The sequence below is a fragment of the Orcinus orca genome, chromosome 4, assembly GCF_937001465.1.
Source record: "Orcinus orca chromosome 4, mOrcOrc1.1, whole genome shotgun sequence".
NCBI lineage: Eukaryota > Metazoa > Chordata > Mammalia > Artiodactyla > Delphinidae > Orcinus > Orcinus orca.
This window is the reverse complement of record NC_064562.1, coordinates 69,251,157-69,269,710: the sequence shown is the minus strand read 5'-3', so window position 1 is coordinate 69,269,710 and position 18,554 is coordinate 69,251,157. Positions and strand designations below refer to the sequence as shown.

General features: G+C 36.5%; 1 protein-coding gene across 6 annotated transcripts in view; it reads right to left on the bottom strand.

Annotated features, from left to right (window-relative positions):
- The window catches only part of CENPC (centromere protein C), a 91,605-nt gene that overhangs the window by 21,736 nt on the left and 51,315 nt on the right, over positions 1 to 18,554 (bottom strand). For all 6 annotated transcript variants that reach the window (XR_004482574.2, XM_049709510.1, XM_049709509.1 and 3 more), the window contains exons 10-12: positions 13,047 to 13,308; positions 7,618 to 7,761; positions 6,411 to 6,493 (exon numbers count right to left, since the gene is read on the bottom strand). Coding sequence is in view for 5 of the 6 variants with exons in the window: in XM_049709510.1 (XP_049565467.1) it covers positions 6,411 to 6,493; positions 7,618 to 7,761; positions 13,047 to 13,308 (489 nt within the window). In the remaining variant the exon portion in view is untranslated. The remainder of the gene's footprint in view (positions 1 to 6,410; positions 6,494 to 7,617; positions 7,762 to 13,046; positions 13,309 to 18,554) is intronic.

Sequence of the window (18,554 nt, the reverse complement as noted above, 5' to 3'; positions counted from 1 at the left end):
CCATACTGAATTTACTTAGCAGTGTGACAATTAGGTCAAGAGTTCTAAACTTTAGTGTGATAAATAGCATCTAAACATAACAACCATCAATTATTTCCCTTCCTATGCACAAACGCTGTTCTTTATCAAGAGGCAAAGTTTAATTGCCTTCTCCTTGAATCACCACTGGCCTTAGTGAGTTGCTTGACTAATGGAATGCACAGAAATGACATTCTGGGACTTTGAAAGCTAATTCCTCAGAAGACATGCAGGTGCCACCTGGATCTCTTGGAACTTCAGTCTGAGGAAAGACAGCCATCATTATGAAGACTGATTACCCCAAGACTGCCATGCTGTGAGGAAACCCAAGATAACCAAGTGGAAAGGCCATGTGGAGGAAAAGAGATGCTTGGCCAGCCCCCAATTATTTCAGCCACCCTGGCAAGGTACCAAATATATGAGTAAATAAGTCACCATGGATTTCCAGTCCAGCTGATATTTCAAGTGACTCCAGCCCCAGCAGCTTGCATCTAACTACAAATGCATGAGAGCCAAAATGAGAATTGCCCAGCTAATAAACTAAGTCAACCCACAGAACCATAAGAGATAAATCGACTGTTGTATTAAGCCACGAAGTTTGGGATGTTAAGTTATGCAGCAATATGAAACTAGAATACTTAATATCCATGAACCATCTTAGATTTTTAATACAATTTTGTGTGTAATATACATTTCCTGAAAAGCAGGTCTAAGTTTTCATTACATTCTCAGCTAAAGAGTAGAAGCTTTCTTTTTTGGGATCATGAAAGTGTTCTAAAATTTACTGTGGTGATAATTATAAACTACTGAATTATATACTATAAATGCGTTAATTGTATGGTATGTGAAGTACATCCCAATAAAGCTATTCTAAAAAATATATATATATATATATATATATATATATATATATATATACACAATTTCCCTTGTACTTCCCACTATAACAAGTAGAGGATTAGTTGTTCTTGGAAATTTTCCTATAGCAGTGGGCTCTGGAGGCAACTGTGGGAGACAAGAGAAGGAACAAAGCAAATGAATAAATATACTGAGGATAATGGGAGCCAGGCTTCTCACTATCCTTGAGAAAGGGTTTATTAAAATGGAAAAGGGAGGGCTTCCCTGGTGGCGCAGTGGTTGAGAGTCTGCCTGCCGATGCAGGGGACACAGGTTCATGCCCCGGTCTGGGAAGATCCCATGTGCCGCGGAGCGGCTGGGCCCATGAGCCATGGCTGCTGAGCCTGCGCGTCTGGAGCCTGTGTTCCGCAACGGGAGAGGCCACAGCAGTGAGAAGCCTGCGTACCACAAAAACAAAACAAAACAAAAATGGAAAAGGGAAAGTCAAACATGCTGGACTGGAGTTGGAGGTACTGATGTGAACTCATGGTTTCTAAATACAGAAACACCTCAGAGATATTGAGAGTTTCGTTCCAGACCACTGCAATAAAACAAATTTGGCAATAAAGTGAGTCACATGAATATTTTTGTTTCCCAATACATATAAAAGTTATGTTTACACTATAATGTAGTCTATTAAGTGTGCAAAAGCATTATGCCTAAAAATCAATGTATCTTAAATACTTTATTGCTAAAAAATGCTACATATCATCTGTGCCTTCTGCAAGTCGTAATGTTTTTTTACAGTAGTAACAAAGATCACTGATCACAGATTACCATAATATAATAATAATGAAATATTGTGTTAATTACCAAAATGTGACACAGAGATACTAAGTGAGCAAATGCCATTGGAAAATGGTGCCAATTGACTTGTTTGATCAGGGCTGCCTGCCGCAAAACTTCAATTTGTAAAAAATGCAAAATCTGTGACACACATTAAAGCAAAGAGCAATAAAGCAAGGGATGCCTGAATAAATACAGAAAGAAGATACAGATGCTTGTGTATGTACAGTGCACATATATATGTATGTGTGTGTTTATCTATTTCCTATCTCAGTCCACTGAGAGAACCTAAAAGCCGTGATATCCCAGTAACAATGAGTATACCAAGCACCCGGATCTAAGTTTCTAAATGTCATCCCTCCACTAGGTTCCTTTGGAGAAATAACTGATTCCAGAGTAGAGGCAGGGGAAGGAGCCTGGAACATCTTCTGCCAAAAAATAAGACAGTATTCAAAAAATGACAGAAACATGACAACAGGTCTCAGGAACCAGTTGAAAGGATGTCTCCTCCTGGCCAAATTTGGCACAATTTGAGTACCAGAATAAATGATAAAGATTATAACCCACTGAATAAAATAGGAACCCAGTAGTAGTCCATAATAATATAAATAAATGAATAATGAACAAATAAATGGGGAAGGAGTAAGTAAAACTATTTCTTATAGGATGCCAACTAACAGAGAAGAAATTAGGGAAATAGAAAATAGTAATTTGGTACCACCATTAGCGGATTCAGGTGGGAATATTCAAAAGTTGCTAATATTGGTGCAGAGGTTTGAAAAGGGACAACTTACTAAAATAGGATATCGTTCCACAAAATACTTATCAATTACCAAAGAGAAAAACCCTGAGTGGAGAAACCTGGCAGACAATAACTTGAACAGGTGATGAAGATTAAAATCACTAGTAGAGGGGCTTCCCCGGTGATGCAGTGGTTAAGAATCCACCTGCCAATGCAGGGGACACCGGTTCGAGCCCTGGTCTGGGAAGATCCCATATGCTGCGAGGCAACTAAGCCTGTGTGCCACAACTACTGAAGCCCGCACACCTAGAGCCCGTGCTCTGCAACAAGAGAAGCCACTGCAATGAGAAGCCTGCACACCACAATGAACAGTAGCTTCCACTCACTGCAACTAGAGAAAGCTAGCACGCAGCAACAAAGACCCAACACAGCCAAAAATAAATAAATAAAATAAATAAATTTATTTTAAAATTAAATAAATAAATAAGTAAAATCACTAGTAGAAGATGAGTCAGCAGTTTGCCTCCTAATGTGATGCACAAAGAACACAGCCATTTCTGTAGTATTTCTGTTAAATATGCATGGCTCATATCTGATCATGAGGAAATTAGAGACACCCAGGTTGAAGGTCATTCTAAAGAATGAAAAGCTCTTTAAAAAAGTGTCAAGGTCAGGAAAGTTAGAAGAAGACTAAAGAACTATTCCTTATTGAAAGAAACTGAAGGGACATGAGACCCAAACACAGTCCATGATCCTAGATTGGATCCTGAACCAGAGAGAAAAAGGAACACTGATGGAACTGCTGGTGAAATCTGCATGGAGTCAGTGAAGGAAGACTAGTGTTATATTAATGCTGATTTCCTGACGTGGGTGGATGAAGAGTGATTATGTTCTTGTCTTGCATCATGTCTGCACATACTCACACAATAACATGTATGCGACTTGCACTTGAACAGTCCAAAAAAAAGACTAATAAACATGTATAAACATTTATGTAGAGATGGCAGGGAGGGAAATGAAACAAATATTGTAAAATGTTGGAAATTATGGGAACTGGATGAAGGGGATATGGTATTTGAGTAAATTTAAAATTATTTCCCAGAAGAGTATAAAACAAAACAAAGCCAAACACAGAGACAACTCCAGAATTTCAAAGACTAACAAAGCCTAATAAGCATGAAAATGGAAGAAACAGGTTATTTACAAAGGAAAAAAGAAGTAAGGCTGGCTTACAATATCTACTCATAAGCATTAGCTATCATGAGATAAAAGAGCAATAGCCAAATAGTTTAAAGGACAAAAAGATTGTGACTCAAAAGACTTTTACTATTTGACTAGTTGTTCATTGTGATAAAAAAGAAAGTTCCTGAGTCCTTGCTAGCATGTGTGAGACTTATCTACCCACTTTACAAAGAAGTAACAAAGCATATCTGTTAAACATTTATTAAAGGAAAAAAATACTGACAGAGCAAGTCAAAAATAAAAATTCAGTCATGCTGTTTGAAGCCACTCTGCTTTAGTTTGGTAAAAAAAAAAAGGTTAAGTAAAAGGAAGAAAAGAAATATAAGAAACAAAAACAAACCAAAAGAAAGCAGGGAGTCACAATGTTAATATTAGACAAAAGAAGACTACAAAGTAAAAGCATTGTAACATGATCAAGAAGGTAAATTTGACCAAAACAGGTACATTCCATATGCAAACTTACATGCTCAGTAAGAGCGCTGAAATGTACATAGTAAAGACTGCAGGAAATAGGAGAGACAGACCACTGCAAAGCAAACACTTTACCGTCAACTCTGGCGATCGTTAACAGACCTCACAAATGATAAGGATACAAATCATAAGAATAATATGAAACACAGAATGTCCAAATCTAAGATCCTGTTCTTTTCCCCCAAATCTGCCCTTCTCTAGTAGTTTCCAAATCAAGAAATGACAACGCCATTCTTCCACGTGCTCAGGCCAAAAACTTTAAAGTCCATTATCCTTGACACCTCACTTTCTTTTACACCTTACATCCCATCCATCAGGAAATCATGTTGATTCTACCATCAAAAACACCTAAAATCCTACTACTGCTCTCCACCTTCCACTGCTAACCCCCTAGTCCAAGCTACCACCTCACAAGGGGATTACTAATGTCTCACCAACTGGTCTCCCTGCTTCCAACCTTACACCTGCCCCCTTCAAACTTATCAGTCCACCCCTAATGTGTATTCTACAGCAGCCGCAATTATTCTGTTTATAGGTTAGTCATGTCTCTCTTCTGCTCAAAATCCTCCAATGGCTTCCCATCTCTCTCAGTAAAGCCCGAAATCCTTATAGTAGCCTTTAACATGCTATATGATCTTTCATTCTTGTTAGCTCTGTGACATCATCTCCTACTACCCTCTCCCTCTCTTCCTCAACTCCAGCCTTCCCAGCCTCCTTGGTGTTTCTTGATCAAAACCTTTGCCCTTATCTTCCCTCTGCATGAGGCACTATTTCTCCATAGAGCTGCATGATTTGATTTCTCACCTTTCTCATATCTTTGCTCAAATTATCACTTCTTCAGTAAGACCTTTTCTGCCCATCTATCTAAAAATGTAACTCGCATTTCCCACCCTAAAAATCACTGCTTTATTTTTCTACTCTCAATATCCAACAAATCACAAGTTTTGATATCTTTTTCCCTTAGAATGCATAGTAAGTATTCCATAATATTCCATAAATATTTAAGAATTTCGTAAATATGCAAAGTATATTAAAAATATATATCCACTTACATTAACAAAATAATGAGTGTATATATATTTTTAATCCATATCTGTACACAAAAAGTAATATTCTCTTTTTCAAGCATCCATAGAAGAATTACAAAATTCTTCCATGAATTTTATGTGTTCTAAGCATACTCTAGAACACAAAGAAAATTCAAAGAATTAATAATACAGGGCAAAGTTATCAAGAACAATGAAATGAAACTATAAATTATTAACAAAAGAACAAAACAAAACACAACTTCTTAGGATTACAGCCAACACTGCATAACGAACATATACCAGGTATTAAAACTAAGCAAAGAATGTGTATTCATCTTTGTATCAATCTACGCGATTAGAATTGATATCGCCAGTTTACAAATATGGAAATTGAAGCTAAGAACACTGAAATTTCTTACTCAAGATAACATAGCTAATAAGTGGTAAAGCTAGATTCAATCCCAGGTTCCTGACTCTGGAGACCAAACTCCTGACTAATGTACTCTTTTAAATAACACCTGGGTCAAAGAAAAATCACCACTATAATTCAGAGTGTACAACAATAAGAACGCTCTATTGAAAAAAAAAAAAAAACACCTTTCATTTTAAACTAAAACTATACTCCAGAAAATTCAGCTTTTTCTTTACCAAATAAAAAGCAGAAAAATAAATATAAAAAGCATTCCACTTAGAGAAAAATAATAAAGTAAATCTAAACAAAAGGGGAAGAAACAATTTAAATGGAAAAAGAATTAGTGAATTAGGAAAGAGAAAAACAGTATAAGAGATTATATTTCAAGCACATTCTTCAGGGACATAAAAAATTATAAAACTCTCTATTAAGAGGCATTTTAAAAACTTCAACACTTAGCTTCAGTAATCATCAATATATGTCTAATCTTGCTTCATTTATACCCTTAACAGCTTTAAAATACTGCAGTATGTGTCTTAAGTGCCAATTATATTATGTCCTACTTCAAAGAAAGGACTGTCATTCATCTCTCTCATTCTTTCTCCCTCTCTCTCTTCTCCCTCCCTCCCTCTCTCACCCAGGTATAAGGTCTTAGAAATCTCTAACCATAAAGTAAGGTTCTTAAGGGTAGGTACTCAATACATATTTGCCACAAAAATGTCACTGGTGATAATTTAAATAAAACACAGCACACCTTACTTCACATGCATAACACTATAAAAATCAAGACAGTAGAAAATAAATCATAACTTACTCAAACTTTCCTGAACTTCATTATCATCCACATCTGAATTATTCATTCCAGACGTTAAATAATTCTTGAGCCTAGAAGGTCCACTTAAGAAAAAAAGGTAAACCACAAAATTTGCGCATTTATATCTATCTAATATATCTACCTTAATGGTCATTTTTATCCTAAAACTGCCAAAGGTTTTTTTCTTATAAAATATTAATAGTATACTTATTTGCTGCATAAAACAAAAAATCCACAATTTAATACCACATTTGACTTGTCAAACATGATAATACTGAATTTTATAACCTTTTAAACTAACTCATGAATCAGAGTTACAAATTTAAGTCAACTCAAATAACACTCTTTGATAAAAATCAAATAAGAAATAAAATTACAAATAAATCAGCTTATCTTAATTTTTTTTTAAACTACAGGCAAAAACAAGCAATTTAAAATATAGTTCAGAAGCTGTTCAGAGATGATTCAGTTTATCCCAGTCCTAGATCCTCTTCCTCCTATTATGAGCCCAAGACAGGCCTAGTGGTCACAGGCTCCCAAAGAGTAAAGAAATCTTAGCCATCCCTTCAAAGTCTGAGAATCTGCTATAATTTACCATTCTTTCATTTTGAAAAAGGGTGTATGACTTCAGATATTAGGAGACTAGGTTAATCTGGTTTGCTCACTGAGTATGCTCTCTTTAAACTTACATCCACAAATTCTTAGATGACACCCCTTTCAAAAGGTACAGCCTAATTCTAACTCCCCTCTTCTGAGTGTGGTATGGACTTAGTGACTTGTTTCTAGTGAACAGAATAAAGTGGAAGACTTCAAAGACTAGGTCATCAAAAGACACTATGGCCTCCATGATAGTCACACTTTCTCTTGGATCACCCGCTTTGTGGGAAGCCAGCTAGCTACCATACTGAATACCCTTATGGAGAGAGCCACATGACAAGAAACTGTGGCCTCTAGCTACCTTATAAGTGGATCCTCCAAGTTCTAGTCAAGCCTTCATAGGACTACAAATCAGATAGATATCTTGACTGCTATACCTCATGAGATTCCCTGAGCCAGAACTAGCCAGCTAATTCTCTCCCAGATTTCTACCCACAAAAATTGCAAGGCACTAACAAAATTAATATTAAGCTTTGAGAGTAATTTGTTACACAGCAATTGGTAACAAATACAGTGAGTAAATCCTATTATCCTTAGAACACATGCATACCTTCCTTCCAAAACTGAAGTCCCAGGCTCTCTAGAATCCAAGTTTGACTCTGCTCGTGTCTTGCGTGTATATCCACTGATCTGAGACTTTTGATGAACATTTTGTGCAGCCATACTATCTTGATTCTTTGAGCTTCCTGTACCTCTATGAAAATGAAAAGTTTGTAATTTTTTACATTTCTTCAAAAAGTATTTCTTCTAGAAACATTACACAAGGTGGGTAGACAATATAACATTGGCTATAACAAATATCAGATAACCTTGTTCAGGTCCTAAAACTTACAACTAGTCCAGGAAGGAAATTTGACTTTAGAACCTACCAAGAGTTCTAATTTGAAAAATTCTGATAAAAGAAACGGTACAGACCTGGCCTAACTGAGATAGACATGATGATAGGAGGGCACTGGGAGACATTAACTACAGGCAGCTTATGATGTATACTACACAGTTAAATCTATCACAGTTTTTGTTGAAAATCCACAAACAACTGAAATTGTTTTATATGATACCTCTACTCAGCCTACTAAGGAACAGCAGAGTGCCCAGAGGGACCTAGGCTCATCTCTTTGGTAGCTGCCAGCTAACTAGCTTACCCCAAATATATGCAAACAAGATACATTATTCCTAGACTGCATAATTCTCTCTCCACTCTCACATCTTACAAGTCCTATGTTTTAATTTGTTTCTTGACTCAGTCTACCAGCCTATTCTTATCATTTGTGAAAAAAAAGTCTTTAGTTATGTTTGCAACATAACTAAAGAGCATCCAAACTTCTGAGTATTCTTTGATAGTTTATTTCTGGAGTTTCTAGTCTCCCTCTAGGTCCTACCTTCAGAGTCAAAAGAAAAAAAAAAAAAGGATTATTAGAGAATACTATAAACAACTGTATGCCAACAAATTAGATAACCTAGATGGAATGGACAAATTCCTAGAAACACACAAATTACCGAAACTGATTCAAGAGAAAAATAAACAACTTCAAAAGACTTATAACAAGAGAATAAATCAGTAATCAAAAAACTACCCAGAAAGAAAAGCCCAGGCCCAGATGGTTTCACCAATGAATTCTACCGTCATTCAAAGACTTAATACAAATTCTTCACAAACTCTTCCAAAAAAGAAAGGAGCACTTTCCAACTCATTTTATGAAGTCAGTGTTACCCTGATAACAAAACTAGACAAAGACATCACAAGAAAACTACAGCCAAAAAAAAAAAAAAACCGAAACAAAACAAAAAACCCTCAAAAAAACTAGCAACATTTTATCAACAACAAAAAAATGTATCACACAATCACCTCAGTAGATGCAAAAAAAAAAAAAAGCATTTGACAAAATGTATCTTTTCACTACAAAAACGCTCAACAAACTAGGAATAAAAAGGAACTTCCTCAACCTGATAAAAGGACATCTATGAAAAACCCACAGCTAATAACATACTGAATGGTGAAAGACTCAATGCTTTCCCCCTAAGATTAAGGACAAGATAAGGAAGTCTGCTATTGTCACTTCTACTTAGCATAGTACTAAAGATTTCAGCCAGGACAATAGTGCAAGAAAAAGAAAGAAAAAGCATCCAGATTGGAAAGGGAGAAATAAAATTATCACTATTCACAAATGACATGATCTTGTACTTAGAAAGTCTCACAAAATCTACTAAAAAGCTCTCAGAACTAATACATGAGTTCAACAAGATTGCAGGATAAAGATCAAAATACAAAGATCAATTGTATGTCTATACATTTGCAATGATCAATCCAAAAATAAAATTTAAAAAGCTATTCCATTCACAACAGCATCAAAAGGGATACTTAGGGGGGATGAACTTAACAAAAGAAGTGTAAAACATATTCTGAAAATACTGCTGAGAAAAATTAAAGATCTAAATAATAGGACAAACACCCCTGTTCAAGAATCAATAGACATTGATAAGATGGAAATATTCCTCAAACCAATAGATTCAACGCAATCCATTTCAGAATTCTGACATCTTTGCAGAAACTGACATACTGATTCTAAAACTTATATGGAATTGCAAGGGACTTAGAACAGCCAAAACATTCGTGAAAAAGAAAAATCACACTTCCTGACTTCAAAACTTACCTCTAAGCAATGGTAATCAAGACAGTGTGGTTCTAGAACAACAACTGATATATAGACAACAAGAAAATTGAGAATCCAGAAATAAGCCTATACATCTATGGTCAGCTGATTTTCAAAAATGGTGCTAAGACCATTTGACAAACAGTTATGGGAAAGCTGGATAGTCACATGCAAAAGAATGAAGTTGGACTTTTCACAGCATATACAAAAATTAACTCAAAATGGATCAAAGAATTAAATTTAAGAGCTAAAACTACAAAACTCTTACCAAAAAAACATGGGAGTAAATCTTCATGAACTTGGACTGGGCAAAGGATTCTTAGATATGACACCAAAAGTACAAGCAACAATGGACAAAACAGATCAATGGGACTTTACCAAAATTAAAAACTTTTGTGCTTCAAAGGACACCATCAAGAAAGTGAGACAATCCAAAGAATGAGACAGAAGATTATCAAATATCATTTATTTGATGAGACTTGTATCTAGAATATATTAAAACCTCATACAATTCAATTTAAAAAAAAGACAATCCCAAAAAAATCAGGCAAAGGATCTGAGTAAATCTTTCTCTAAAGATTGGCAAACGGCCAATAAGCACATGAAAAGATGCTCAACATCATTAGTCTTCACAGAAATGAAAATCAAAACCACAAAGATGCTATTTCATACCAACTAGGATGGCTAGAATCAAAAAATCAGATAATAACAAATGCTGACAAGGATGTGGAGACATTGGAAACCTTAAACACTGCTGGTAGGAATATAAAATGGCACAGATGCTTTGGAAAACAGTCTTACAGCTCCTCAAAGGATTAATGTAAAGTTACCATATGACTCAGCAATTCCATTTGTACACAAATGTTTATACCAGCATTATTCATAATAGCCAAAAGGTAGAAACAACCCAAATGTCCAGCAATGGATGAATGATAAACAAAACATAATGTAACAAAATGAAATAGCACTCAATCATAAAAAGGGATGTACTACTGATACATGGTACAACATGGATAAAACTTGAAAATACACAAACTGAAAGAAGTCAATGCAAAAAAACTTGTACTATATGATTTCACTCATATGAAAGTCTAGGATAGAGAAATCTGTAGACAGTAGGTTAGTGGTTCCGTAGAGTTGCTGGGGAGGGGAACAGGGAGATGATAGCTAAAGGACCCTAATGATGAAAATGTTCTAAAATTGACTATTTTGACGGTTTGCACTATCAGTGAATACAATAAAAACCAATGAATTCTACACATGTCATGAGTGAACTATATGAGAGTTATACCTCAATAAAGCTGTTAAAAAATCTAATGTAGTAAACTTCTGTTCCAAATGGCTATAGAAATAATATAAAAATTAAGTGCTTATACAAATTTAAAAAAGCTTAGAGAAATTCAAAGATTTCTAGAGGGTAACTGCTTCTTACACTTTAAATGCACTAGCTCTTTAAGATTTTTTTTTTTTCCTAAACGCTTTAAGAGGGGAATAAGGGTGTTAGCTTGTAGTTTAATTAATGACCATGGTTACTAGGTTATAAGAAGCAAAAAATATCACTTTATTCAAGTTAAAATTTTAATATCTGTTACTTGTATAAAGGAGAAGTTCACGTAATATTTTTTCCACGTAATATTTCTAATCAGGAAGACTCCTTAGACAAATTAGACATATTCATATTTTAATGTAATAATGTCTCTTTTTTTTTGCCTTTCCTAAATACGGAACAATAATACTGTTAACATGCTTTTTAAATCTAAATTGTCTTTGAGGTTTCCATGAGAGCCACTGAGTAACCAACCACAAAGACACATCTTCCCACCTTATGGCAAGTAGAATACCAAAATAATTACATATTTGATCTTTTATTTATAGTAAGTAGCTTAATGACTATACAGGTTAACTAAACAAATGTCTCAAAGATCTTCCTTTCTATGAATCCAGATACCCAACAGGCTTTCTTAAGTAGATACTGTAGCAACTATCAACTTTGGATATTTCTCATTAGACTAACTCCTTCTCACTGTGCATAAGATAAGATTTGTTTTAGGGGTACTAGCTCAAATTCAGAAACTCAATATAAAAACTCAATTTTTATACCTTAGTATTTCTCTCAACCCATAGCTAAGGCTTATCTGCTTTGTTTAATAAAACAGTTATTTATCATTATTAATACATTCAAGTAAAAACAGTTAGACTAATAAAAGACCTACATATCCAATGACACACTATTTAACCTAAGCGTACCTTCTCCATATGTAAAAAGAGAGCTAACACCTGTCCTATCGACCTCTTAAGATTCTTAATGAAAATCAAATGATATTAAGGAACAAGCTAATATAAATATGGAAGTCTGATATAAGACAGAGAGGGCATTACAAATCAGTGGGGGGAAATTCACTACTCAATGAACTGTTTAGATAGTATGCACTATAATGACATACACTAATGTATTTTAGAGCACTCTATCATTTATTTCAATACATCCCCACCACCTGCAGTTTCTCACACATAATATGTATTATTTTTTTAATGAATGAATGAGTGAATGCTCTATCAAAAAGCAAAAATGCGTAAGAACAATACTTACCTCAGTACGTTGTCAGGACTGATGAGAATTTATTGAAAGCATCTAGTGAATACTTGATACATAGTAAGCACTAAAATATGTTAACTAATCATCTTATGGGGATAGAATTAAGATGTATTCCTGATTATTGTAATTACATTAACCTCATTTAAAAGAAAGCAACTCAAATGATACACTTAAAAGTGATTAAGAGGGCTTCCCTGGTGGCGCAGTGGTTGAGAGTCCGCCTGCCTGATGCAGGGGACACGGGTTCGTGCCCCAGTCCGGGAAGATCCCACATGCCGCGGAGCGGCTGGGCCCATGAGCCATGGCCGCTGAGCCTGCATGTCCGGAGCCTGTGCTCCGCAACGGGAGAGGCCACAACAGTGAGAGGCCCGCATACCGCAAAAAAAAAAAAAAAAAAAAGTGATTAACATGATAAATTTTATGTTATATGTTTTTATCACAATTTTAAAAAAGGGATTGTTAGGCGACGATAATGCTTACCTTATTAAATTTATCACTCACACCCCATGTGCTATATATTATTCCCCATTTTAATATGAGGAAACATTCAGAGTACTATTTTGCCTGAGGTGTCACCCAGCTAATGGCAGAGCGTGGATTTACTAGCAGGTCTGTCAGACTGCAGACTCCTTTATGCTAACATTGCCTCTATATAAATGATTAAATAACATAGACAAATTATTAAATGCCAAACAAAAATAACTGCATTGTACACATAAGAGACATTATTACCTAGAAGGATTAAGGTTTTTCTTCTCAGCTGGGTCTGCCTCACCACTTTCCAATGACTCATTCTGGGAACAACCGGAATCTTTAGCATTTAAAACCTTCTGTGTTCTTGAGCTGCCTTCATCAGTTCTCTTCTGCCTTTTAAATGGAATAGTTTTTTTCCCAGTGTTCTTAGATGATTGGTTTGTTTTTTCAGCAGGTTTTTGTTTACTGTTATGATACAATGACAATTCACTTCTTACTGAAGAATTGCTAGAAAAAGGACCTAAAGGATTAAATGATAACCTAAAGTTAGTATAATGTTTGATTATTTGGCTCACTAAAATACCAACATGATTTATATTTTACATGTAAACACATACACACCCCAATCTCATAGGCTGTATTTGTTTTTTTTTTTTAAGATTTTTTTTTGATGTGGACCATTTTTAAAGTCTTTATTGAATTTGTTACAATATTGCTTCTGTTTTATGTTTTGTTTTTTTTGGCCCAGAGGCATGTGGAATCTTAGCTCCCCGACCAGGGATCGAACCCGCACCCCCTACGCTGGAAGGCAAAGTCTCAACCACTGGACTGCCAGGGAAGTCCCTCATAGGCTATATTTGTTTTCAAGTTAAATTCATAAACTATGCAGCTCCTCAATTTATAGATACACGTACCAAACCTTTTAAATTTATCACGAGTTTCCAAAACCATCCTCTCTGGCTCTGCCCACTACTCTTCTAGTCATCCTTAAGATCCTGGTATTTCCCCAAGGTCCCAGCTTCATCTTCTCACTCTATCTACCTTCTCTGAGGGACCTATCAACCCATAACTTTAATTACTATCTACATGCTGATATCTATAATATTCACCTATCACTCTCCCCCAAATCTGCCACTCTGGTTGTATTTCCTATCTTAATGAAAAGTATAACTAACTACCCAGATGCCTAAATCAGAAATCTGAGTCATCCAAGACTCCTGTCCCTATCCACAAGCAATCCCTAAATCCTGTCATTTTACTTTTTTTTTTAAAATGTCTCTCAAATCCTCTTCTTTTAAGCTCTGCTGCCTGTCATTAGCAGGGCCTTCCCCGTCCCCCCACCCAGTACGCAGGCCTCTCAGTGTTGTGGCCTCTCCCGTTGCGGAGCACAGGCTCCGGACGCGCAGGCTCAGTGGCCACAGCTAACGGGCCCAGCCGCTCCGCGGCATGTGGGATCTTCCCGGACTGGGGCACGAACCCGTGTCCCCTGCATCGTCGGCAGGCGGACTCTCAACTACTGCGCCACCAGGGAAGCCCTAGCAGGGACTTTTATCATTTCTTATCTGGATCATTATAACAGCCTCTTAACTGATCTCCTTTCTCTAGGCTTGCCATTCTTCAATCCATCCTTCACACTGCTTCAAGGGATCATCCTTGGAAAACACAAACTGAATCATTACAATCCTGGTTAAAATCTTTTCGTGATTACCTATAGCTTAAGGATCAAGTCTAAATATTTTCAATTCTAATTTATTACTACATCTAGAGTGCTTATTTCATTAATCATAACTCTCAGCACTCTCCTCCAAACAGACAAATCAAAAAAAAAGGCAGTAGTCACTTAGCTGACTCCTAATCCAATCTTCAGGAAGCCTTCTCTAATTCCCAAGGCTAAATTAGGTAGTTTTCTCTCAGTCCTTTGACAATGTTTATCATACATCTGATTGTTTACTTATCATTCTCTTCCAGCAGACTGGCAATCCTTAAGACCAAGATTGATGTTTTACCTATCTTTATATTCCTCATGCCTAACAAGTGCAGGATTATGGTGAAGCAAGAGTAGCCTAGGGTAGAAAAAAATTTTTTTTTTTTTTACTGGGAAAAAATTGACATATTAACACTGTACAAGTTTAAGGTACAGAATGCAATAATTAATATATGTATATATTGCAAAATGATTATCAGAGAGTATATCTTAAAAGTTCTCATAAGGAAAAAATAAAAATTCTAACTAGGGTGGAAAATTTAAAAAGGTGTTTACTCCAAGTCACTCACACAACCCTAAGACCAAGTGTCCCCTTAAATTTCCCATTCTAGGTTGCTCATTTGCCTCATCTAGACCTGGCCCAGCCTAACACCATTCCTGCCTCACAGTGGAAACTCAATAAATGTTTCTCGACATATATGAAAAAGCAGGAGGGTCACATGTACACTACAGGCAGTAGATCAAGAGTCAAGAAATCTGGGTTCCATTATTTTCCAATTCTAGCACAAAGGTCTATAACCTTAGGGGGAACTTATGTTGCTTTTCTATGCTTCAGACTTAGTTTCTTCTTCCATCAGATAAAGGAGTTTGGTGATCTGTAAGCATTCCTCCACTTCTGTGACTCCCTACTTGATCAGCAACCCAACATGTCTCAGGACTGATACGTTTCAGGTTTTTTTTTTGGTAAATTTTGGAGTTCCAGCATGCTTATCCAAGCTCTGTAAGACTTTTATTAATCCATATATTTACATGTTCATTGACCATAGTAGTTTCCAGCAACGTGGGGCAAAAAGATGAGTTCTCCATAGGAGTAACAGTAGTAGTTAACATTTTAATACTAAGTATATGCCATTTAATACTTATAACAACTTAATGAGGTGGAAGTATTGGTAATCACATTTTACAGAGTGAGAAACTGAAAAAAGTAATCTCAAAGAGGAGGAATCATAATTTGAACTCAGATCTAACTCAAAAATCCAAGAAGAGCTACAACAGAATAAACATTTCTTACTGGATTACAATTCAGTAATTCGTAGCAACAAGACCTCACAGATACAGTGCCACATATGTACTAGTCTCTCACTTACTGATTTAAATGCCCCACTCGATAGTATCTACATATGTAAATGTTACCTTACCATATACCAATCTTTCCATGATCATCTCCTTTAAAAAATTCTACCAAAACAATAACTGTTTCATATTATACAGAAAAGAGCTGGCATAGCAGGCCTAAGAATGCTATCCTTTGAAAGGCCTGCTTGCAAAGTTAGCCCTTAGCCTTGGGTAGCGTGTAGGCACTTGAATTTCAGGAGAGCTCCCATCATTTCATAACTGGTAAATGTGGTTTAGTGTGCCTAAACTGCTTGTGCAAAAAATATGGTTTATGACGAATACTTGCTTTTCCTTCAGGGAGCCTGTAATTTTAGGACACGCTAGGCAGAGGGTGCCTAGGTGACCATCGCCAATAAAATCTTGGGCACTAAATCTCTAATGAGCTTCCTTGATAAACACTTTACAAACCTGTCAAAACTAGCTAGAGGAACTAAGTGCCTCCTGTATGAATGCACTGGGAGAAGACTCTTGGAAGCTTGCACACGATTTCCTTCAGACTGTCCATGTAACTTTTCTCTGCTGATTTTGCTTTGTATCCTACCACTACAAGGTAACTTCAGACATCCATTATCACCTTTCCCACTTCACTTTTACCTGATGACCCTGCTTACTATTCCACTGAGAAAACAAAAATGTTCAGAAGAGTACATCTTCACTGTGTGGCTGAACTACACTGACTCCATTTTGTCAGTTCCTTCTTAGTCCCACAGTACCATCCCCTTCCCCTCAGTGTGACTGAGCTTTAGCCTCCTCAAAAGGAATATGCCCAAACCAGATATGTTCCCTATCAACTTTTATCCTTGCCTTAATCTGATATGAAAACTGGAAGAATGCCTTTACTGACTCAGATGGTTAAATGAGACCCTCGGAGGGGAGGAAAAGCCCTGGTTCCTATCTGTGCAGATGTGCTTCTCGCTAGTAGTCAGAATCTATTTTTAGCTCTGGCCCCTTTAAATCTCCCTGTACCCCTTTTGGCTGTGCGGAGTGCAGCTGCGAATGCCTCTAGATCATCAACCACCTGATCCTGCCTTTACAACCAAAATAAACTTCATAATTGTACTTTATGGAGTTGCCTGGTTTTTCAGTCTCAAAGTTCCTTCTCAGTTTGGAGGATATTATTCAATGTCTCCACTGCCCAACATTTACCTTCGCACCATCAACTCTACCAACCTATTTCTAAGTGCTGCCATATACCCTGCCTTTCCTCTTTTATATGATATACTGTCCTTGCTCCTGTCTAGAGCTAACCCTTTTACTATGGACTGGACCACACCCTACTCCTTGCCTACACAAGGACTGTGATCCTATATTTATCCTCTACCTTTCTACAAGGTCATTTTAATGAGTAGATAAGCTGATGTAGTAGTATCTTGCATATTAAAAGAGAGAGAGACACCTTCCCTTGACCCCACATCTGCTATGTCCCTTTATCTTACTGTCTTTCCTACCTCACTTCGTACACTCCCTTGAACCCCACCTCCAATCAGGCTTTTAGTCTCATCATTCTACAGAAACAATTTTTATCAAGGTGACCAACAACCTCCATGTTGCCAAAACCATATTGTCAATTCTTAGCTCTCATCTAATTCAGGCCATGAGCAGTATTTAAAATAGTTCATCACCCAATACTTAAAATGCGTTCATTACTTCACTTCTATAACCCTAAGTTCTCCTCATTTTCCTTTAACCTCACTAACTGCTCCTTTTCAGTCCTTTTGATGGATTTCCTTTCTCTTCCCTACTCCTAACATTGGAGTCTCCCAGGACTCAATTATTAGCTTTCTTTCTTCTCCAAGTATAGTCTATTACTAGATGATTTCAAGTAGTCCTGAAGTTTTAATGATCACCTCTATATTGATAACTCCCTAATTATATGTCCTCCCAGATCTTTCCCCCCAACTTTAGACTCATTTTATCAAGCTATCTCCTCAATATATCTACTTCGATATCTAATTAACATATTACAACGTAAAATCTTGATATCCGTCCCAAATCTGCTTCTCTCATATCTTTCCTCATCTCAGTAAACCTTTCCTCACCTCAGCAAACAGTAGATCCATTCTTCTGCTTGTCCAGGCAGAAAAATCTGAATCATCCTTGAAGCCAGCTCTCACTCCAATTCATCAGTACTTTCTGTGACTTACCTTCAAAAATATCCTGAATCCAACCATTTCCATTCTCTTCCCTCCAACCACCTCCTAACTACTCTCCATGCTTCCATTTTTGCCCAGTCCTAGTTCCCTCCCTACATTGCAGTAATAATAATCCTTTTAAAAGATAAGTCAATCAGGTCACTTTATTGCTTAAAATTGTCCAGCAGCTTCCCAATACACTTTGTCTAAACTCATTATCACAGCCTGCTTCTCGGACTTCATCTGCCCTGGCTTACTCTCTTCTTCAGCCATACTGACTTTTTGACATTCCTCAAGCTTTTCCAGCATGGTCCATCAGTACTTTTATTATACTAATACTGTTACCTTGGTCTGGAATGCTCCACACCAAATTATTTACATGGCTCCCTCCTTCACTTTATTCATATATGTGCTCTGAAAGATCCTAATCAACTCTTACTGCTACCTTTTACAAAAACAATATTCTGCTCCATTCTCCTATCTACTCCCAGCTCTGCCATTTACTTCCCAACTCTAATCTTTATGTGCCTTGTT